Source organism: Tursiops truncatus, chromosome 3 (genome assembly GCF_011762595.2).
Source record: "Tursiops truncatus isolate mTurTru1 chromosome 3, mTurTru1.mat.Y, whole genome shotgun sequence".
Lineage (NCBI taxonomy): Eukaryota > Metazoa > Chordata > Mammalia > Artiodactyla > Delphinidae > Tursiops > Tursiops truncatus.
This window is the reverse complement of record NC_047036.1, coordinates 104,461,177-104,486,348: the sequence shown is the minus strand read 5'-3', so window position 1 is coordinate 104,486,348 and position 25,172 is coordinate 104,461,177. Positions and strand designations below refer to the sequence as shown.

Genomic DNA, 25,172 nt, shown 5'->3' with positions numbered 1-25,172 from the left:
GGTATTCTTTTAAATGGGGAGAAGACCTTATCAATTACTAATTAGGAGAGACCCCTTCCTCTTAAACTGCTCACTTGAAGCTTCCAGATCTTCCATCACCATTATAAATGGAAAGGGGCAAGGAGCATTACTAAGATAAAACTGAAAAGAGAACTGGATCTGGGCTGACTTTCAGGTTATGTGGAATGTTAATCTAACCTCAAGCTATACTTTTCACTAGTCCATATGGAATCAGTTGGTTTAGTGTTTAATAATAATCGTAACACGTCAGTAACCTTACTGGGTAATTTAACCTAAAACTAGTATGTCCTAGAGCTGTGTCGTTCAATATGGTAGCCATATGTGGCTTGTGAGCACTTGAAACATGGCTAGTCCCAACTGAGGTGTGCTGTAAGGGTATCTCGAAGTGTCAAGATTTAGTTTTTTTTTTTTTTTTTAAAAAAGGGATTTCCCTGGTTGTCCAGTGGTTTAGACTCCACGCTCCCAAAACAGGGGGCCCGGGTTCGATCCCTGGTCAGGGAACTAGATCCCACATGCCGCAACTAAGATCCTGCATGCCACAACTAAAGATCCCACATGCTGCAACAAAGATCCTGTGGGCTGCAACTAAGACCCAGTGCAGCCAAATAAATAAATAAATAGATATTTTTTAAAGTGATCTAATAACTTTTATATTCATCAGATGTTGAAATGATAATATTTTAGATATATTGGGTTAAATTTAAAACATAGTTCTAAAGTTAATTTCACATCTTTCTTTTTCACTTGTTTTTAATGCGGCTACAAGAAAATTTAAAATTACACAGTAGTTCCCTTACTTCTGTTCTGGAGGGGGTTTTTTGCTTTTTTTGTTTTTTTTTTTTGCGGTACACGGGCCTCTCACTGTTATGGCCTCTCCCGTTGCGGAGCACAGGCTCCGGATGCGCAGGCTCAGCGGCCATGGCTCATGGGCCCAGCCGCTCCGCGGCATGTGGGATCCTCCCAGACCGGGGCACGAACCCGTGTCCCCTGCATTGGCAAGTGGACTCTCAACCACTGTGCCACCAGGGAAGCCCCTGTTCTGGAGTTTTAAACTGATCTTTGCTATTGCCCTGCCTTGTACAATTTTACAGATATATCACTTATGATTACCACATTCCAAAGAGCTTCTTAACACATTTATGCCAGCTACCAAAGAAAAAAAAAATGCCTTACATTTTTTTATGTGAAAATTGAGTTCTCCACTAGACCTATAGAATATATATATCTATTTAGTCACTGAGGAACTGTATCCAGTGGAAAAAGCAGATGATTGGCAGAGTGGTTTTATACTTTTAAAGAGATAAAGGGCACGCTCAAATCTGAATCTTCTGAATTAAAAATGTCAGACTCTTTCCATCACATTATGCAGCTTCCGTAAGACACATAACAGGGCTGAGAAATTTCCTCTCATTACAATAATTACTAAAGAAAAGAAAAGATAGCGTGGTTAGGATATCTTTTCCAATTTTTACCCATTATTACAAAATTAGCATCTGATATTTTCACAATGTGGTGGCAAGTTCTATGAATACACTTTTTAAAAGAGAAGTTCTAACCTGTTTGAGCTTTTGATCTTAAACACTCAGTAAGGTCTGTATCAATCATAAAATCTTAAACATGTATTTAATATTTTTACAAAGGAATTGATAAAAGGAGACAGTCACCTCAACTTCTTTAGGGGTGAAGGGGGGGTGTCAGCTGCTAATTTCTACTGGAGTAGAGAAAATAAAAATAATTCAAAGATCAATTCTTTCACTTTTAATAGTCACTTACCACTCTCAATAACAAAGAATTTTAAAAATCTTTAATAGCACTTGTAATTCCCTAATAATGTCAAAAACATTTTAATGCCCATTTCTAAAATGCTTCTCTTTAAGCTAAAATGGTTTTAATTACTTCAACTATTGGTTAAGACAATGAAGTTAAATTAAATGATAACTAAATTAACTTACTGTAACAGTCTGGCCTGCCTTCAGCACATATCTTGAGGTATATTTGTAACTGACTGATGTGTCTCCAATTTTTCTGATCATCTCCCAGCCTCCCATTGGTTGATCCTATTGAAAGAACAAAATAAAACAAGGTCACTTCAAATATACAGAAAGTTATGGAATAATCAAATAAATCAATCCATAGGCAGTTAAACTAAGACAACTTTATGACTGTCTTCCCATGGTTCATATTTTCCTACTATGAAAAGAAAACATGGTTTTGTCATTCAGAAAAACAGAAACTTTGACAATGCTGCAGTTTTAATTATTAAAGTGTTTAATTTTAAAGAGGACAAAACTGCAAGAAAAGGGATGTGTACCAAATTAAATGGTGATATTCAATGCTAGAACAGGTATATAATTTAAATTTACAACACAATCTAGCTTCATAACCACCATTATAAACATCTAATTTTTGATGCTTTAAGCTTTTAAAATATACATACATAAAGCTTGGAAAGAGAAGGAAGAAAATATGTCCTTTTTCTTCTTCATCTGTACCACTTCTGCCCATATTTAACTCTTACCTTAAAGCATAAGGGGCTCAATGACATAATGAGCCAGTCCCAAGCACCGGCTATCAACGCTAGCCCGCAGGCTGCCCAGAGCTGCCTGACTCTCCTGAGGAACGGTGCAGGGTATTAAAGCAATTAGCTGAATTAATTTATTTATATCCATCTCTAACTCAAAGACAGGAGTAAACAAGGCTGAGAGCCAGCTCCAGAATAGCTCCACAAAGCACAGCAATGCCATTTGAAAAACAGCCAAACTACTACAATGGAGTAGCAGTACTCTGTTACAGTACAGAGTAAAGTACTCTGTTCTTTAGTTTCTGAAGTCGTGACTAAGAGGGCTTAGAACCTATGCTCTTCCATATCAGGACTGCTAAAGCTCCTTTGCCCATCCAAAGTATTTATTCATCCACATGCAAGATAGTTTCAATAGCTTTGGTGAGAAAAGGAGTGATTTTACAAATCCTGAACATGCTTCTGGAAGTGACATCCATCCCACTGCATCCCCACTACACCCCAGACCTGCCTTCCTCTGGCATCACCTGATACCCCTTCACGACCCCAGCTCAATGATGCCTAGCCAGGGTCTTCCCAAGACCTCCACTACTGAGCTCTCAAAAGCCCCAGCGCAAAAGTTCAGAATTCCCTGCTATGAATATTTTATGTTTACTTTTAAACAAATAATTTCAAGATAGGGCTTCATACTAGTCTTGATATAAATTAAATCAGTACTATTCATTCATTTATTTAGAGAGAAAAACACTCCCTACACGTGTCCGAGTCTGGGCTCGTATTTCCTTCCTTCCATAAAATTAACAGCTGGGAAAGAATATCTACCATCTATATCCATAATCTAACTTCTTCACAAATCTGGCTAGGTAGGACAGGGAATATTAATAATTCATCCTTAGGAAGGCCACGGTGACAAAATGACCAGATGTGAAAAACAGCCCTGGCTCTCTAAAGAAGAGCTAAAGAATAAAATCTTTAAACTACTAAGCGCACCATCCCTCTTCCTCCTCCTATTTAAATTTATACTACATTTCATGAATTTAGGTTAACAAGGAGAAGGAAACTCTTATTCCACAGACTGAATCCAAATAAAGGCTGAGAAGTTATTACAATTGCAAGACACCAATCAGCAAAGCCACGCTGGACAAAAAGGGGTCTGTGTTTCCACCTGTTCGGAAGTGTTCTTCAAGCGGATAAATTTTCCATCAACATCTATCTCTTCAATGCAGACATTCCCAGTGGCTGAGGCAGAATGAGAGATGCTGACACTACTGCTGGCCTCGGATTCTTCCACGTCCACTCTCTTCCGCTTCCCTCTGGTTGTACGCACGCTGCGACTCGAGGATGCGCGTGATACTGTCACACGGGAAGAAGGGCTCGGAGAGAGCTTCAATCTACATGGAGGAATAAAACATTCCAATTATGAAACACATATGCCCTTCCTACCTTAAAAAAAAGGATATTAATATCCTGTACATGCATTACTAAAGCAAAACATTAATGACAATCTGTTAGACAAAGCCAACATACATTTTTTTTTTTTTTTGCAGTACGCAGGCCTCTCACTGTTGTGGCCTCTCCCATTGCAGAGCACAGGCTCCAGATGCGCAGGCTCAGCGGCCATGGCTCACAGGCCCAGCCACTGCACGGCATGTGGGATCTTCCCAGACCAGGGCATGAACCCGTGTCCCCTGCATCGGCAGGTGGACTGTCAACCACTGCACCACCAGGGAAGCCCCAACATATATCTTAACGAAGAGAAACTTATTTGTGCTACAATGCCCACTGTCATACTTTTTTTTCTTTTTAAAAAAGTATTATTTGAATGTTTTAGGTAGGAATAGACTATAACCATAATGCAGGAAGTTTGGAAAACCAGGGGGTGGGGAGATGAGGGGAGGACATTGGGGTGAACATGTCATCTACCACCACCCTACCACAACCCCTGTTACACTTAGTACACTTTCCTTAAGTTTTTCATACCTGCATTTTCTTTTTACAAAATTACAGTCACAATGTATACAATACTGAAATTAAATGGCTTTTATTCTAAATCAGACACTTTCCCTTTGGAACTTTTTTCTCAGAAAAGGTATAAAAGGATTAATACACTAACCAGATTTGAAAAATAAGTATAAAGTCTCTTTCAGCAAATCTGATATTTTACAACATATTAAATTATCAAAACATTTTAAATCTCAAAGGAAAGACTCTATCCTGACAGAGTTCAGCATTTAAAATAATAAGACTGCTTGAACAACTTCTACTGTTGAGGTAAAAGTATGATCTATTACTACCTATCTCTACAGCTAGGTATTAAAAGAAACAAGAAAATATTTAAAGTTGCCTTAATTGTTAAAAAAAAAAAAAAACCTATTTACTTTTCTTTAAATAGAAAGGGTGGGGGCAAAAAGCAGACTATGAGGTAGGGTGACAACTAAGTTACTCACCTTTCTTCTTCGCCTTCTAAGAGCTTCCTGTACGCACTGATTTCCATGTCCAGGGCTAACTTTACATCAAGAAGTTGTTCATAATCGTTCAGCTGTTGCTGCATCTGATCCCATATTTCCGCCATCTCTCTCTCTTTGTCAGACAGCATGCGGCGAGAGTTGTCTCTTTCTTTAGCAAGCAAGTCCTCCAACTCTTGAATCCTCTCCAAACATGCTCTAGACTTAAGATTCAAGGGAACACATTTACTTTCTAGGAACATTCCAACAGTAGCACAAGGCAGCTATTCTAAACTATTTCCTAGACTGGAACAAATCCAATCTCTGACACCAGAATCCAAGAAAATTTTTATTTTAAGAAATTAAAACCCAAAAATTTCTCCAATACAAAATACAGCCCTCAGGAAAGTTTTATCTTATAAAAAGGCTAGAAAAAGATATATTCCTCAAATCTGTCATAAATGTACATATAATTTTTCTTTACTTGACCAAATAAAATTGTAAGCTGTGGTTTTAGTAAAAGTCAAGTCTGGCTCCCCTACAAACCAGTGAGCTCAAAAGAATAAAGTAACAAAAGTAAAGAATTAAAAGACAGAAAACTCATTGACAAAAGAAACCTAGTATCTTTTGGAGAAATGCTGGAACTGTTCAGAAACTGAAGAAAAGCGATTCCAGTTACCACTTTAGAACTGTTGTTCTTTCCCACGCTCAATCAGCATGCAAAGACTATATGATATATGGTAGTCTGGAAATATTATTGTAAACATAGAAACTTCATATTTGGTATTAAAAAAATGAAAAATCACACATCCTATACCAGAAGGTTCATCTTAGAAACCCTGTGGTTCACTAGGTAATTATTCATCTGTATTTCTCCAAGACAGAATTCATCTCCATAACCTCAGAAAATAACAAAGGTAATCAACTCAGAAAGACTGATGTATAGCTTAGGCCCTTAAATCACAAGTACCTGCGCATCAAAGCAGGAGAGAAAGGGCACATACTGTGCAAAAGTTAAATCTAGAAGGCTAAAGATAAAAAGGAGCTCTATGTTATGCAGAAACACTACACTCCAGGTTAGTGAATTTATTTCTCACAGGGGTACAGATTAAAAAATCTGAAATTACTTTGCATGTATACTGGGGCTGGATAAATAAGTAAATGGGATGGCAGAAGCCAGGTTTCTTACTCTCAGAGAGCAGTTACAGGTAAGCAAGGAAGGAAGCCTAAAGTGAACCCAGTGGTACAGGGTTAGAGTCAGAGACATATGTATAAACTCTTGGTTACCTTAATATAAACACAAGTGGACAGAGATACAATTACAGATAAATGTGTAAACATAGGTTAGCATATACACATTTATTACATAGCTCTGCCCACAAGCAGGCCTAGAAGCAATGACACCCCAATACCAATGAGCATACTCAGTGCCCAGATCTTAATTCTAGATGCCACTCTTCAATAAAAAGAACCAGGGCTACTTGCAGAAATAGCTGATTCTAGAGCTGGGGCAGGGAAAATACAAGATGACCCTAGAGCATCTTATAGAACCAGAAAGTAAAGAAGTGCTCAAAAAAAGGAGGAGCATGGTAGCCAATCTGACAGAACTCCTTATAGCCAAAGCTAGAACAATCTGAGCCAGTAAAACAATGTAGTATTCGATATTGTGTTAGAAAACATTTTATAAAAACATTTCCATGAGTCCATACTGATATAAACAAATGAATGAATAAATAAATATACAAATAGGGGGAAAAAAGATGAATCTTTACAAAAGAATTCCATTTAATAAAGGTAAATACTTTCTTCAGGGTGTGGAGCTAAATTCCTGCCCTTTACCCTTGAGAGTGGGATGGACTCAGTGACTTGCTTCCCAAGAACAGAGTATGGAAAGGCAAAAATAGTAACTTAACAGTGGAGAAACCTGGCAAACACTGTCTTAATCAATGGTAAGGGTTAACATCACCAGTGATGTTGTGTGTATGTCACGTAATCCCTGATATGATGTAACAAGAAGGGCACTTAAAATCCATAACCCCAGGCTGATCATGAGAAAAGCACCAGACAAACTTAGATTGGGGGACAGTCTACAGGACACCTGGCCAGTTCTTCTCAAGACTTTCAAGGTCATGAAAAACAAAGAAAGCCTAAGAAACTGTCACAGACCAGAGGAGACTTACAGAGACCTGTGGTATCCTAAAACACAAAAACTACAGTACAGCCTAGAGTATAGTTGATAGTAATGTACCAATGTCAGTGTCTTAGTTTTGACAAATGAACCACAGTCACCTAAGATGCTAACAATGGGGGGAAAACTCAGGGAGGGAAATAAGGGAACTGTCTGTACCAGCTTTCTAACTTTTCTGTAAAGCTACAATTATGCCAAAATAAAAAGGTTATCTAAAAAATAATCAACCAGGGACTTCCCTGGTGGCGCAGTGGTAAAAAATCCACCTGCCAACGCAGGGGACTTCAATCCCTGGTCGGGGAAGATCACATGCCACGGAGCAACTAAGCCCGTGCACCACAACTACTGAGCCTGTGCTCTAGAGCCCATGCACTACAACTACTGAAGCCGGTGCACCCTAGAACCCACGCGCCGCAACTACTGAGCCCACGCGCCGCAACTACTGAGCCCACGCACTGCAACTACTGAAGACAGCACGCTCTAGGGTCCTCACGCTGCAACTACTGAAGCCCACGTGCCTAGAAACCATGCTCGGCAACAAGAGAAGCCACCACGTTGGGAAGCCTGCACACTGCAACGAAGAGTAGCCGCTGCTCACTGCAACTAGAGAAAGCCCATGTGCAGCAATGAAGACCCAACACAGCCAAAAAAATTTTTTTAATTAAAAAAAAATCAACTAATCAATTTATTAAAATCCAGAGACATTCTATATCAGAAGCAGGCATTCATCTCAAGAGTGATACTAAATAAAATCCTGCCTCAGAGAATTTGCATTTAACTGCATTTGCAAAAAACCAGGCTATAAACTGAGAAATCCATTTCTTCTCCCTCTCAGGCTTATGATTTTTTTTGGAGGAAGAAAATATAAGAAGTGTAAAATGTGTCCTCTTTGGGAACTCCCTGGCGGTCCAGTGGTTAGGATTCCTCACTTCCACTGCAGGGGGCACGGGTTCAATCCCTGGTCGGGGAACTAACATCCCGCAGGCCACGCAGTGTGGCCAAAAAAAATAAATAAAACGTCTCCTCTTCAATCAATCTCTTCACTTTTATCTCCCATGTGGGAGAAACAGATGGGCAACAAGGTGGAATCTAAAGGGACATAAATCACCCAAGATTCAGACTTAATTTCTGAGCCTCAATTTGTAAACACCAAAATGTCTCTATTTGGCCGCCTCTGATGTTATAGAGTTCTTTAAGAGGGAAAAATCACAATCTAGGTATAAATAAGTTTTAAAGTTACTCTGAGTCATTTTGTATTTTAAATAGAAATAGTTAAATGTAGTTTAAATAGCTGCTCTACACCTGCTTTGTAGTGAAATACAACAAAGAACACAACATGAGAGATAGACCTAGATTCTTCTTCCTGATTCTGCCATTAACTGTAACATACCTCACTAAACTGGTATCCACATTAGGAAAACGAAGAGGTCTAACTAAACTATCTGTTAAGATTCTGCCTGTAACTCTACAGGCAGATAGAGTTAATATTTTACTAACTGGTTTCTAATGGTCTTCGGTTTTCTTTGTTTTAAAGTATGTAACATAATTGTACCAGTTTATTATGATCTAGCTGCAACAGAAGTTTCCAGAGTTCAGGTGTTAGAAAAACAAAAAGTAGAGGTAATCTCAAAGTGCCACTGTAGACTCTTTTGCCACTCAAACAGTCTCTGACCAATCAATTAATTTGGCCAAAGTCAAACATCTAGATAGAAATGAAAGAAATGCTATAAGCAATGTATGAAACTCCTAATTCCAAAACATAAAAACACTATCATATATATATATATATATATATATATATATATATATATATATATATATCTTAAAAAATATTTTCTAAGTCAGCATTTTTTTTTTGTGGTACGCAGGCCTCTCACTGTTGTGGCCTCTCCCATTGCAGAGCACAGGCTCCGGACGCGCAGGCTCAGCGGCCATGGCCCACGGGCCCAGCCGCTCCGCAGCATGTGGGATCTTCCCGGACCGGGGCACGAACCCGTGTCCCCTGCATCGGCAGGCAGATTCTCAACCACTGCACCACCAGGGAAGCCCTTTTCTTTCTTTTTTTGAATTTTATTTTATTTTATTTTTATACAGCAGGTTCTTCTTAGTTATCCATTTTATACATATTAGTGTATATATGTCAATCCCAATCTCCCAGTTCGTCACACCACCACCACCACCCCCTGCCACTTTCTCTTTCTTTCCTTTTTTCTCTCTTTCCCTCTGAGCCATATGGCTGACAGGGTCTTGGTGCCCCAGCCAGGTGTCAGGCCTTTGCCTCTAAGGTGGGAGAGCCAAGTTCAGGACATTGGTCCACCAAAGACCTCCCGGCTCCACATAATATCAAACAGCAAAAGCTCTCCCAGAGATCACCATCTCAACGCTAAGACCCAGCTCCACTCAACGACCAGCAAGCTCCAGTGATGGACACCCTAAGCCAAACAACTAGCAAGACAGGAACACAACCCCACCCATTAGCAGAGAGGCTGCCTAAAATCAGAAGTTCACAGACACCCCAAAACACACCACTGGATATGGTCCTGCCCACCAGAAAGACAAAATCCAGCCTCATCCACCAGAATACAGGCACTAATCTCCTCCACCAGGAAGCCTACACAACCCACTGAACCAACTTTAGCCACTGGGAGCAGACACCAAAAACAACGGGAACTATGAGCCTGCAGCCTGTGAAAAGGAGACCCCAAACACAGTGAGTTAAGCAAAATGAGAAGACAGAGAAATAATGCAGCAGATGAAGGAGCAAGGTGAAAACCCACCAGACCAAACAAATGAAGAGGAAACAGGCAGTCTACCTGAAAAAGAATTCAGACGAATGATAGTAAAGATGATCCAAAATCTTAGAAATAGAATGGAGAAAACACAAAAAATGTTTAACAAAGACCTAGAAAAACTAAAGAGCAAAACAAACAATGATGAACAACACAATAAATGAAATTAAAAATTCTCTAAAAGGAATCAATAGCAGAATAACTGAGGCAGAAGAACAGATAAGGGACCTGGAAGATAAAATAGTGGAAATAACTACCGCAGAGCAGAATAAAGAAAAAAGAATGAAAAGAATTGAAGATGGTCTTAGAGACCTCTGGGACAACATTAAACGCACCAACACACGAATTACAGGGGTCCCAGTAAGAAGAGAAAAAGAAAGGGACTGAGAAAATATTTGAAGAGATTATAGTTGAAAACTTCCCTAACATGGGAAAGGAAATAGTGAATCAAGTCCAGGAAGTGCAGAGAGTCCCATACAGGATAAATCCAAGGAGAAACACGCCAAGACACATATTAATCAAATTATCAAAAATTAAATACCAAGAAAACATATTAAAAGCAGCAAGGGGAAAGCAACAAATAACATACAAGGGAATCCCCATAAGGTTAACAGCTGATCTTTCAGCAGAAACTCTGCAAGCCAGAAGGGAGTGGCAGGACATATTTAAAGAGATGAAAGGGAAAAAACTACAACCAAGATTACTCTACCCAGCAAGGATCTCATTCAGATTCGACAGAGAAATTAAAATCTTTACAGACAAGCAAAAGCTAAGAGAATTCAGCACCACCAAACCAGCTTTACAGCAAATGCTAAAGAAACTACTCTAGGCAGGAAATACAAGAGAAGGAAATGACCTACAATAACAAACCCAAAACAATTAAGAAAATGGTAATAGGAACATACATATCAATAATTACCTTAAGTGTAAATGGATTAAATGCTCCAACCAGGGCTTCCCTGGTGGCTCAGTGATTCAGAGTCCGCCTGCCGATGCAGGGGACACGGGTTCATGCCCCGGTCCGGGAAGATCCCACATGCCACGGAGTGGCTAGGCCCGTGAGCCATGGCCACTGAGCCTGCGCGTCTGGAGCCTCAACGGGAGAGGCCACAACAGTGAGAGGCCTGTGTACCGCCAAAAAAAAAAAAAACAGCTCCAACCAAAAGACATAGACTAGCTGAACGGATACAAAACCAAGAGCTGTATATACGCTGTCTACAAGAGACGCACTTCAGACCTAGTGACGCATGCAGACTGAAAGTGAGGGGATGGAAAAAGATATTCCATGCAAATGGAAATCAAAAGAAAGCTGGAGTAGCAATTCCCATATCAGACAAATTAGACTTTAAAAAGAGACAAAGAAGGACACTACATAATGATCAAGGGATAGATCCAAGAAGAAGATATAACAATTGTAAATATTTATGCACTCAACATAGGAGCACCTCAGTACATAAGGCAAATGCTAACAGTCATAAAAGGGGAAATCGACAATAACACCATCATAGTAGGGGACTTCAACACCCCACTTTCACCAATGGACAGATCATCCAAAATGAAAATAAATAAGGAAACACAAGCTTTAAATGATACGTTAAACAAGATGGACTTAACTGATATTTATAGGACATGCCATCCAAAAACAACAGAATGTATTTTCTTCTCAAGTGTCCACGGAACATTCTCCAGGATATATCATATCTTGGGTCACAAATCAAGCCTTGGTAAATTTAAGAAAATTGAAATCAAGTATCTTTTCCGACCACAACGTTATGAGACTAGATAACAATTACAGGAAAAAAATCTGTAAAAAATACAAACACATGGAGGCTAAACAATACACTACTACCTAACCAAGAGATCACTGAAGAAATCAAAGAGGAAATCAAAAAATACCTATAAACGAATGACAATGAAAACACAACGACCCAAAACCTATGGGATGCAGCAAAAGCAGTTCTAAGAGGGAAGTTTACAGCAATACAATCCTACGTCAAGAAACAACAAACATCTCAAATACACAACCTAACCTTACACCTAAAGCAATTAGAGAAAGAAGAACAAAAAAACACCAAAGTTAGAAGGAAAGAAATCATAAAGATCAGATCAGAAATAAATGAAAAAGAAATGAAGGACACAATAGCAAAGATCAATAAAACTAAAGCTGGTTCTTTGAGAAGGTAAACAAAATTGATAAATCATTAGTCAGACTCATGAAGAAAAATAGGGAGAAGACTCAAATCAATACAATTAGAAATGAAAAAGGAGAAGTAACAACTGACACTGCAGAAATACAAAAGATCATGAGAGATTACTACAAGCAACTATATGCCAATAAAATGGACAACCTGGAAGAAATGGACAAATTCTTAGAAAAGCACAACCTTCCGAGACTGAACCAGGAAGAAATAGAAAAATTTAAATAGACCAATCACAGGCACTGAAATTGAGACTGTGATTTACAATCTTCCAACAAACAAAAGCCCAGGACCAGATAGCTTCACAGGCAAATTCTACCAAACATGTAGAGAAGAGCTAACACCTATCCATCTCAAACTCTTCCAAAATACAGCAGAGGGAGGAACACTCCCAAATTCATTCTATGAGGCCACCTTCACCCTAATACCAAAACCAGACAAAGATGTCACAAAGAAAGAAAACTACAGGCCAATATCACTGATGAACATAGATGCAAAAATCCTCAACAAAGTACTAGCAAACAGAATCCAACAGCACATTAAAAGGATCATACACCCTGATCAAGTGTGGTTTACCCCAGGAATGCAAGGATTCTTCAATATATGCAAATCAATCGATGTGATACACCATATTAACAAACTGAAGGAGAAAAACCATATGGTCATCTCAATAGATGCAGAGAAAGCTTTCGACAAAATTCGACACCCATTTATGATAAAAACCCTCCAAAAAGTAGGCATAGAGGGAACTTACCTCAACATAATAAAGGCCATGTATGACAAACCCACAGCCAACATCGTTCTCAATGGTGAAAAACTGAAAGCATTTCCTCTAAGATCAGGAACAAGACAAGGTTGTCCACTCTCACCACTGTTATTCAACATAGTTTTGGAAGTTTTACCCACAGCAATCAGAGAAGAAAAAGAAATAAAAGGAATCCAAATCGGAAAAGAAGAAGGAAAACTGTCACTGTTTGCAGATGACATGATACTATACATAGAGAAGAATCCTAAAGACACTACCAGAAAACTACTAGAGCTAATCAATGAATTTGGTAAAGTAGCAGGATACAAAATTAATGCACAGAAATCTCTGGCATGCCTATACACTAATGATGAAAAATCTGAAAGAGAAATTAAGGAAACACCCCCATTTACCACTGCAACAAAAAGAATAAAATACCTAGGAATTTACCTACCTAAGGAGACAAAAGACCTGTATGCAGAAAATTATAAGACACTGATGAAAGAAGTTAAAGATGATACAAATAGATGGAGAGATATATACCATGTTCTTGGACTGGAAGAATCAACATTGTGAAAATGAGTATACAACCCAAAGAAATCTACAGATTCAATGCAATCCCTATCAAACTACCAATGGCATTTTTCACAGAACTAGGACAAAAAATTTCTCAATTTGTTTGGAAACATAAAAGACCCCAAATAGCCAAAGCAATCTTGAGAAAGAAAAACAGAGCTGGAGGAATCAGGCTCCTGGACTTCAGACTATACTACAAAGCTACAGTAATCAAGACAGTATGGTACTGGCACAAAAACAGAAATATAGATCAATGGAACAGGATAGAAAGCCCAGAGATAAACCGACACACCTATGGTCACCTTATTTTTGATAAAGGAGGCAAGAATATACAAAGGAGAAAAGACAGCCTGTTCGATAAGTGGTGCTGGGAAAACTCAACAGCTACATGTAAAAGAATGAAATTAGAACACTCCCTAACACCATACACAAAAATAAACTCAAAATGGATTAAAACCTAAATGTAAGGCCAGACACTATCAAACTCTTAGAGGAAAACATAGGCAGAACACTCTATGACATAAATCACAGCAAGATCCTTTTTGACCCACCTCCTAGAGAAATGGAAATAAAAAAATAAACAAATGGGACCTAATGAAACTTCAAAGCTTTTGCACAGCAAAGGAAACCATAAACAAGACCAAAAGACAACCCTCAGAATGGGAGAAAATATTTGCAAATGAAGCAACTGACAAAGGATTAACCTCCAAAAGTTACAATCAGCTCACGCAACTCAATATCAAATAACAAACAACCCAATCCAAAAATGGGCAGAAGACCTAAATAGACATTTCTCCAAAGAAGATATACAGATTGCCAACAAACACATGAAAGGATGCTCAACATCACTTATCATTAGAAAAATGCAAATCAAAACTACAATGAGGTATCATCTCACACTGTTCAGAATGGCCATCAACAAAAAATCTACAAACAGTAAATGCTGGAGAGAGTGTGGAGAAAAGGGAACCCTCCTGCACTGTTGGTGGAATGTAAAATGATACAGCCACTATTGAGAACAGTATGGAGGTTCCTTAAAAAACTAAAAATAGAATTACCATATGACCCAGCACTGCCACTACTGGGCATATACCCAGAGAAAACCATAATTCAAAAACAGTCAGGTACCACAATGTTCATTGCGGCTGTATTTACAATAGCCAGGACATGGAAGCAACCTAAGTGTCCATCAAGAGGTGAATGGATAAAGAAGATGTGGCACATATATACAATGGAATATTACTCAGCCATAAAAAGAAACAAAACTGAGTTATTTGTAGTGAGGTGGATGGACACAGAGTCTGTCATACAGAGTGAAGTAAGTCAGAAAGAGAAAAGCAAATACCGTATGCTAACACATATATGGAATCTAAAAAGAAAAAATAGTTCTGAAGAACCTAGGGGCAGGACAGGAACAAAGACTCAGACATGGTGAATGGACTTGAGGATATGGGGAGGGGGAAGGGTAAGCTGGGACAAAGTGAGAGAGTGGCATGGACTTATGTATACTACCAAATGTAAAATAGAAAACTAGTGGGAAGCGGCTGCATAGCACAGGGAGATCAGCTCGGTGCTTTGTGACCACCCAGAGGGGTGGGATAGGGAGGGTGGGAGGGAGAAGCAAGAGGGAGGAGAAATGGGGATATATGTATATGTATAGCTTATTCACTTTGTTATAAAGCAGAAACTAACACACCATTGTAAATCAATTATACTCCAATAAAGATGTTAAAAAAATTTTTTAAATAAAAAATAAAGGCTATGTCAATTTTAAGTAAAACTAAGGAAGTACTTCACTAACATGAGTCACTTAAGCAAAAAGGAAGTTCTATGGCCTAACATGCAGCATGATGAAACTAAGACTCCACAACAAATACAATTAAGATATACGGTATGAAAAATATATGGTTCTTTTCTTTTTGGTGATCTTTTTAAGGTTAAAATTTATCAACCAAAGAAGATATCCCTTAAGATATATTATTTATCATAAAATCTGATACCAGTAATGAATAGATGAAAGGATCATTCTCCATCCCCCTGAAATTTAGAGAGAAATTTTAAACTATTCTGGCTGAAGGAGGTTCTTCTCTCCTATTTCCTAAGGAGTGAGCTCCTCAAAACCCCCAGGGCCCTGCCTGCCATTTTTTAAAAACCACTAACATGAAGTTAACCAAAAAACTTGCAAAGATGCGAACATAGCTACCAGGCAAACAGGGAAACAGCCCTGGACCTGAGTCAGAAGACGTAGCTACCAAATTTCAGAGCCTACCACTGTTTAACCACAGGCAAGTCTTCGTCTTTTCATCTGTAAACATCCATACGTAGCATAATCAAGTGGATTAAGCACCAGCCACATCCCCACACCCCCCAAAAGACAGGGAATTGTAAAATTGAGGAAGAGGGGATAATTAGAATACGATTTATTAGATGGATAAAAGTAGTAAATGTCAACTCAGAGTAAAAACAGACAGGACTATTTTTGGAAAGGTACCTATTAAATGGTGCAATGGAAAAGAGATTGTTAAATTCTTTTCTTTTTTTTCTAGAATGCACTTATTCTCACAGGCATTCTCTGAAAGGCCAAATTCTTTTTTTTTTAATCTTTATTGGAGTATAATTGCTTTATAATGGTGTGTTAGTTTCTGCTTTATAACAAAGTGAATAAGCTATACATATACATATATCCCCACATCTCCTCCCTCTTGCGTCTCCCTCCCACCCTCCCTATCCCACCCCTCTAGGTGGTGAGATTGTTAAATTCTTAAAAGAAAATCTTTGAAGAGAGTGAGGTGTAAAGGGAAAAACTGGGAACTATGAAAGAAACCCATTTATCAGCCTACATGCTCTGGGCCGGTCATTAAACTCACCCAGGTCTGTGGTCAGACTGAATGAACTCAAAGGTCCTTGTCCTTCCAGCTCTACTGTTACATGAAAACTTCAAAATACTATCAGGACAAAATAGGTCCAAAATAATTTTTAAATTTATGTTGTGAGTAATAAAGTAAGTACACATGATAAGCATTGTAAAAACTTCTGTTTTTTAATTAACTTTTTTTACACCACCCTGTTTTATATAACTCATTGCTTTCTAAATTCCTACAATAAATGTCTTCAGTTTTACAATCAGAAAAGGATATTACTAAAAACAAAGGAAAAAGAAAGCTTAATCAAGAATAAAAAAGTTTATTCATGTGGAAAATTTAAAACAACAAAATTTCCTCCCTTAAGGAAAACAGAAGCTGAAGTTACTTTCCAAGTAATTAAGGTGAGTAGATTATCAAAACATTCTGCATACTTCTATGGTTGTACATGTACTTTGTGTGCACATCGACATCACCCTTAGACTAAAAACCAGATTTCAGGCAGTGTCCACACCTGCTTACGCTGCACTCAGAGTGCACCATCACATACTGACAGGCACCCATCAACACAACCAGTAACAGTCATGCGACAGTTAGGCGTGCCAATGAATCAATGAGTCACTAAATTCTTAACTAAGATGCAAATTGATGCTACTTCCCAAGATACTAACTATTGGGTATTCTAAGCATGGAAAAAATTTGTCTAGAAACACAAAGCATTTACCACCCACACAGAATTTCTGCAGGTTTTTCTTCATTATGGTTTCTAAATGTGATGAAAAAGAGTACGTTGGAAAGAGCACTATGTGGAGATCAGGCTGCTGGATGGGTCAGAAAACCTGGGCCCTGGGGTAAATCCAAGGAATAAGCCAGCAGGTTGCACCCTCAAGGGCAGCTCTGAGTAATCTATTAGGTCAGGAACAACAGTCTCTGATCAGAGGATGCTTATAAAATGACGAATAGAAAAATAATCTGGACAGCACTGTGAAACCAGAATTCAGGAAAATACTATCCTCTCTGAAAAGTGATTTCAGGCAGAGCTGAGCAGGTAGACTACCATGGTGGAGGTGGCCTTCAAGTACAACTCCCATGCTTACTTACCTCTTTCTGTAGATTAGAAAGCTGAGATGAGAGACTCTCAATTCTCACACGACTTTCCATCAGTTCTTCCCTGGCACTATTGACAGTAGATGTATTCATCTCTGACGACAGTCTGGCATTCTCAAGCTAAATAAAGAAGCAGACCATAGTCAGTTTCATCTAGTGAATTAGAACAAACAAATGAGGAACCATGATTTATCTCAAGGCATCTCATTTCAAACCTAAACCCTGCCAGTAACTAGTTGATGAAACAGGAAAAGCATCATGAAGTTTGCTGATGTGCTATGAATTACCTTAAAAGTCTTTCTGCCTTTTCGGCTCAATTCCCAATATAGGAGCTTAACAGTGCTGATATACCTGGGTCTTTACCCAAAATTTAGTGCTTCAATATTTCATCCATTATATATCTAATGTCTCAGATAACACTGCTAATAAGGAGACTGGACAGGAGCAATTTAACTGTGGTGGCATTTGTAGGAAAACAGGCATCATATACCCCTAACCCACCAAATCTGATACAGAATATAAAGCAATAAGCAGAAAGTACTAATTTAGAGATTATTTCAAACCAAACAGACACACTTCTTTTCAGAAGCAAAAAACAGCTCCTCTGGTAGAAACAATATGCCGCTCCTCCAAATGCCCACAGCATTCTGTTCTGCATGTGTCTCAGGCACGTTTTTTATGTAGGTCTCCTCCCTGGCTCCCTTTGAGGCCAGAGTCTCTTTGACTGACTAATCCTTACTTAAGCTCTGTCACTGCCCAGCACAATGCCAGCACTGAGTAAGTGCGGAACAACTAAACGTAGGGATTAAAAGATCTCTCCCTCTCACCAGGCAATTATTACTTCATAACGTGGATTAAAAGCAACATGAACAATTTGAGGCCATGCAATGGAAATTATTTTCAACACCTCTATGACCCTAATTTTCTTAGTCTTCCACTAATAACTCTTTTTAATCAAATCATGTAACATTTAACACATTGGGGTAAAATTATTTACTATGAAAGCCCGTACTCAGGGAGTTAATAAATTTTTGCATGGTCTCCTAATACAAGAGAGAAGTTTCTATAGTCTTTTTTTAATGAATAATTAGTGGCAGAGGAAACTGCAGACACTGTCCATTTGGCCTTTGTTCAAAAAAGCCCAAAGTGTGGTGGTCACAACCTATGTACAATGATGACATGGAAGTCAGAACTAGATGCAGTCCAACAAGATTAGTACTTGTTACTGAAGGAGAAGCTATTTTCAGATGGCTGGAGTTTAACTAATATGACTTGACATGAATGATCAGTTGGACAAAGAGAAAAACCTTACCTTTGATAAAAGTGGAATAACCCTACTTTCTTTGAATAATCTCTAATAACATTTACTTTATAAAAAACTGCTTTCTTTAAAAAAAAATCCATTTTTTATATCCACGGAGACTAAGGGAATTCATTTAAGAAAACTAGAACAAACCAAACATCAAGTCATGTTCTCAGGGAGACTATGAAACAAAGGCTTCAAGTGTGTAAAGCCATCCCTGGAAGAGTCTGCTCACTTTGGCGTGGTAAGTCTGCTCCATCTCTTCCTTGTACAGCTTGACTTGGGCATCGTGTTGCTCTCTCATCTCATGAAGGGCTTGAGCCAGCTTGTACTCATACTCAATCTGACGCCCAGAATCCACCTCTACCAAGCGAGTTTCATGCTTCCTTCTGGTCTCATTAATCTCCTGTGGGGAGCAGGGAATGACATAAAACCAAGTTACTTACCATAGCTGCACTGGTACAAGTCTGAGTGACATCAAGGCCATCTGAGGTATTACACACCAAGCTCCTCATGTTTTGTCCTAGGGCAAGTATGTGAATAGATACTTTTTTGCCTTCATTTTCAAGTAAGAAGATTTTTGAGCTGGAACTAATGACAGAAATGGTAGCATCTCAAGCCCTACGAATTTTATGTTTCTTTTTAGTAGCATACCTATTTATTTCTCTAAAGGCAAGGAATGGCTGGAAGACTTACTAAAGTACCAGGCAATCGTGGATAACTAGGTACACTGAATAGCACGTAATTATTTTTCTAAATTGTACTGATGATACTAAGGACAACTCTGAAAAAAATCTAAAAGATAAGTTAGAAACTTATCAGCAAAACTTCAACTAGAAGATTTATACATAATAAAACTTTTCTTAGGCATACTAAGATGCAATAGACAGAGCAAGCTAATTTACATGACTTATCCTAACAGCTGGTAGTGTGCTAAGGTATCAACATCAATTGATACAGAATCTTACTGACAATATTACGTTGCTATCTCAAGTACATATGACAATTCACTATTAAAGAATAGAAATAATAGGCATAATCCTTCACATTATGTTTTAAGGAACTATCCAAACTCGAATGGCTAGGAACACAAGTCTAAGAATAAAATTTTCATTCTAGCTTCTAGCTCTGAAAACACAACAGATCTGTCTTTAATGGCAATAATTAAAGAGGCCACAAGAGGGGGATATAAGAAGAACATGTTTCTGTATCATCTTACAGCATGCAGTTTTTCTTTGCATTTCCTCATTTTTCTCTTAACCAGAGGAAGATACACTCGATAGAATCAGAAACCCAGGGTTCAAATTCCGGTTCTGCCATTAATCTCCCAAGGCTCACATCTATATGATGACGCGAATGATACTTAAATCATAAAAATATGCAAATGAAAGGTTTAGTTCAACAAATATTGAGTACCTACTAATCATTTTGCCCTTTGCCTCCTTTCCTCTTCTTCCTGTTTTTCTCCTTCCTCTTTCTTACCCCTAAACTGTTCATAATAAGGAATTTACATATATTTATTGCATAGAATTTTATTCTCCATGTTAAAAGAAAGAAATGAGGAACATTTTAAATTCATTCTCAAAAAGGCAAAACCCCAAAATTCAAAGTTGCTACCCAAACATTCTAAAAATACTAAATTACTTTTTACTGATGCCGTTTTTCACTTAACATTTTTTTTTTTTTTTTTTCACTTAACATTTTATGTAGAATCAGTGACTTACAAAGAAAAAAATACTCAACTCCTGGTTTAAAGATGCAGGAGTACACACAGTGTCAAAAGTAAGAAATAATAGATCACGGACAATTTTAACAAAACAAAACAAAAATGTAGGTCAACTTAATATAAAGATACTTCAATTTATAAGCAGAACTGTAGTTAATAATAATATAGTAGTTAATAATAATTATATGACAGGGACTTCCCTGGTGGTGCTGTGGTTAAGAATCCACCTGCCAATGCAGGGGGACGGGGTTCAAGCCCTGGTCCAGGAAGATCCCACATGCCGCGGAGCAACTAAGCCTGTGCACCACAACTACTGAAGCCCAAGTGCCTAGAGCCCGTGCTTGGCAACAAGAGAAGCCACTGCAATGAGAAGCCCGCGCACCACAACAAAGAGTAGCCCCCGCTCGTCGCAACTAGAGAAAGCCCGCGTGCGGCAACGAAGACCCAATGCAACCAAAAATAAATAATAAACAAATAGATTTACTGAAAATAATAATAATGATAAAATAATTATTACTATATGACAGCATTCACTGTAGTTTACAAGAAGCTATCACACACAATATTCCACTTTGATCCTCACCACACCTTGAAGAAAAAATAGCAGGTACTGATATTTCATTTTTAAATAGGAAACTGACGCAAGAACTGTCCAAAGTCTGGCTGTTTATCCAGTGAGTGCACTTTGCCCCCACAATACCTAGTTTAATATTATATTGTCACAAAAATGGTCAGATTTTTATTATATTATTTTTTCTCCAAATAAAAAATATTATTTAACTTCTACAATAAATTTCTATTTTAAAAGCATTGTTAGTCACCGTTTTCAAAATTACATTACTTTTAAAAACATTATGTATTTAACTGCATGTTCTCTAACCTGGGTGAATTCCAACCGTCTTCAATTTTGAGAAAATATATATTCCCCTTTCTTCAACTGTATTACAGTACACTTCTTTTTTGGCAAATGTTGCTACCTTCACCCCTCAAGGCTTAACCAGAAGTTACGGCTTATAAATGATACTGTTAGATATACATATATAACTGTAAGTGCTCTGGGTAACCAGCCCCCAGTGGTTGCTACCTCCCGGTATTCACCCGCTGTGTGATCCCCCTTCCATAGTGCATCTTGGTTGGTCTGTGTGATGGGGAGTGAGGGTATATCACTTTGGGATTAGTTAATAGAAGTTAATGTGGCTTGTCTTGCTCTCTCTCTCTCATCACTCACTCGAAGAGTCCTATCGTGAGCAGCCCTATAGAGAAGTCCATGCTGAACTGATACCTCTGGCCAAAAACCTACGAATGAACTCCAAACCGGTTCCTGCAGCCCAGGCTGAAAGCCTGACTACAGCCTCATGAGAGACCCTGAAACAACCATCCAGTTAAGCAGCTCTCAGATCCCTGACCTTCAGAAACTGTGAGATAATAAAAGTCTGTGGTTTAAGTTACTAAGTTTTTGAAGTAATTTGTTAATTTGAAGTAATTTGTTAGGCAAAACATATAACTAATACAAATGCAGAGGTTGATAGTAATTAACAGCTGTAGCCAAGCCTTTTTAAGTTAGGTGGAAGTAAAAGCTTTTAAGTTTACCATAGCACCCTGACTTCTTCCTCGCAGTCCTTTAGCATCAGTGCCTTAAATAATTTGCCTACAAAATTCTTCCCATTTTTCATACGTATAGCTTATAACAAAGCCTTTTGGGATCCCTCCATTCCTTAAAAAAAATAAAATTATATATAATTACCTCCTCATACATGTTTTTACGAAACTCCAAGTCCTCAGTAAGGCTCTGACAGCGATTCTCCAAATCCACTTTAAGTAAAGTTTCATCTGCTAACTGTTTTTTCGCAGCAGCTAAAGAGGCTTCCAACTAATATAAGGAAAAAGAATTAATGAAAATTACACAGCAACCATTTAGCAATGAATTTAATAGATACCTACGGATTGAATCAAATCAAGTATTACAATTTCTATATATTTGTTAATGTATGAGAGTCCCTCATGATAACATTTATCACAGAACTGTGGGTTCAACTGCTGGTCCCACCCACAGAGTGTCACATCAAAACACCTCTCAAATTTGGTAAACGGCAACAGGGAATGAACAGAAACCTATGACTTACATTTGAAAACTCAAACTAACGATTTTAGCTACCACTTTCATTTTTTCCTGTGTGCAGAGCACCATTATGACACCTTCTCTCTTTTTACCTCGCATTTTGGTACAATAATGAAATAGGCTGTGAGAGCAAGAAACAGAATGAGCATAAGCACAACAGAGAGGACGGAGAGCAGCAACAAGATCTGCATAATCCAGACACAAGGACTGAGAGGTGAGGGTGCTTTACATGTTAGCTAGTTCAAGGCTATCCTTGCAGGTTAACCACCCACCAAAATAACTTAATAAATTTTTAAAGGTAAAAAGCATAAAATAAATTTTACAATCAATCAATCAAAACAAATGGGGCAATTAACCTGCCAAACATGGCTCAAGAGCAGAGTTTACCTTACCTGGGCAATCTGATCCTTCAGATCCTCCAAATCGCTCTCTAAACTTTTTTTATCACCAAGAGCAGTAGCCAGAGCTGCATCTTTCGAATTCAGCGCGGCTTCGTATTCTCGAAGCTTGATCTGGGCTCCATTAAGATCAGATTCTTTCTTAGCATAACTGCAAGACATTTGAAAAAGTGCAAGAAATCAAATTATACCTCTGACTTGAAGCCTTCTCCCTCCCTGCTTAAGGGGGAAATAAAAGAAGAGGCAATTTAAATAAAGGCTGCCATAACCTACTAAAATTACAGGAGCAATTCAGGAACACTAGATCTAGAGTTTTTGGTGAATAATAACTTTCTCTTTCAATGATTTCCCTTCCCTGATTAGGAATGACTCTAGGTCTAAAATGTCCATAGGCCCAACGTACAAGAATCCTGGTTGTCTCTGAGGGAGAATACAAGTCCTCCTTTTTCTATAAAGAGGCATCTATATGCTTCACTAAAACATTTTTGAAGAAATGGAAATTTACTATTTTTAAATACAATGAATATTATAAAATAAGATGTACAGGAGACATAAATCAAGATAAACGATGAGATTAAGTAAGTGAAAATGAACTGTTACTTTAAAAAATAATTTTATGACTTGATGATATATAGAAACTCCTTTGACATTACCTAAGAATTAACTGACCCTAAGCTTGCAAGTAGTTTCCATTTCTTACATAAGAGGTGATTTTAAAATTTCCTTAACTACAAATAAGGGGCTTCCTAGTATTTTGAAGAAAAGTTAATTTTTCCTGTTTATACTATTAACTATCCAAGAATGAAACTCAAATTAAGGTTTCTTTTACTTCTAAATATCACTTTTTATTAAATGGAATTCTACATTATAAAATTAAGGTTCCTTAGGATACATTTTGTCAAATAATTATATTTTAAAGATCAGTATTTTTTAATCCAAATAAGTCCATTATCATTAATTAGTCATATGGGCAAAGCCTTAATAACATAAAAATTTTTGATAGCCATTCTTAATTAAAACTGATATTACAGACAAATATTTCTACTACTGATGTGTGAGAGTGGGCTTAACAGAGGAATCTTTAGTTAACAGAACTTTTTAAAAATATTGTAATATTATAATAAAATGAAGAAAACAGCTATCCAAAGGATAAGCAAAGGTAGTTTGAAGAGAAGATTTAATAGTACTCATTTCTTACTCATTTTGGTATTATACAACAACTACGTACACACATAAAATCTCAGCAGTCATATCACAATAATTTTTTTCTTAAATCCTGTATTTTTAAAAACCACAAGATGGCAGCCTTTCCCTGAAGACTTTGTTTAGGAAGGTGGTGCGGGGGGACGGACTGTTGGGAAAAAAAAATTCCATACAGTCACTACTTTGTAACAAAAATGCCTAGTTCATACAAGTGCTGGGTCTGAAAGCTAGGAACACCATAGAAAAGAATCAGTGCTTGTAGAGGAGCTATTACTTTATCTCACTACATAAATGACCAGAGCTGACAGGGAAAAATACCATAATAGAGAATTGCACAATATTTACAAAAGCTACTTACTCAAAATTACTTACTTAACAGTTACAAAAATTCTACTGCACCACTGTCTAATATTTAAGTCTCAGATCATAATGTGGTGCTTCTGAACATGGTGCCTCAAGGCAGGAGAGTGAACCTGTGCTTCCCAGAAACCAAAATGGCCCACCAAGAAGGATACTGAATTTAAAAAAAAAAAAAATTCACACCAATTTTACTGGCTACTGCATGTTCTGTCTGTTTGATTTCATTGGCTTAATAGATAATAATACATGTCATGATTCCAAATTCAGAATGTTGTAGCACAAGTGAAATTACTGCACAATGGTCTTGTGGAGTGTACGAAATTCGAGAAGCCAAAAATTAGGACAGTACACCTAAATGGCTAGAATATGGTGATTTCTTCAACAAAAATCAAGACCAGGTAAGACAAGGAGTGGTGGACTAAGGGGATGAGTAGGATATGCTATTATCTTATTGTGATAGGTACCCTCTAGCCCTGCAATGGTACCAGCTGAAATCTGATGTCAAGTTCTCAGTCACTTATACCACCGTTACTCTGTAAAAATATAAATTGTTCCATTATAAATTCTTTCTTAAAGTTGTAACTTTTACATTACTGAACAAATTAAGCAGATATAC

The 25,172-nt window shown here is 37.8% G+C and overlaps 1 protein-coding gene across 2 annotated transcripts in view; it reads right to left on the bottom strand.

Moving 5' to 3' along the window:
* The window catches only part of LMNB1 (lamin B1), a 66,802-nt gene that overhangs the window by 11,039 nt on the left and 30,591 nt on the right, over positions 1-25,172 (bottom strand). For both annotated transcript variants that reach the window (XM_073802467.1, XM_019924325.3), the window contains exons 3-9: positions 22,988-23,144; positions 22,221-22,346; positions 18,986-19,156; positions 17,442-17,567; positions 4,987-5,207; positions 3,705-3,930; positions 1,974-2,078 (exon numbers count right to left, since the gene is read on the bottom strand). In XM_073802467.1, the coding sequence (XP_073658568.1) occupies positions 1,974-2,078; positions 3,705-3,930; positions 4,987-5,207; positions 17,442-17,567; positions 18,986-19,156; positions 22,221-22,346; positions 22,988-23,144 (1,132 nt within the window). The remainder of the gene's footprint in view (positions 1-1,973; positions 2,079-3,704; positions 3,931-4,986; positions 5,208-17,441; positions 17,568-18,985; positions 19,157-22,220; positions 22,347-22,987; positions 23,145-25,172) is intronic.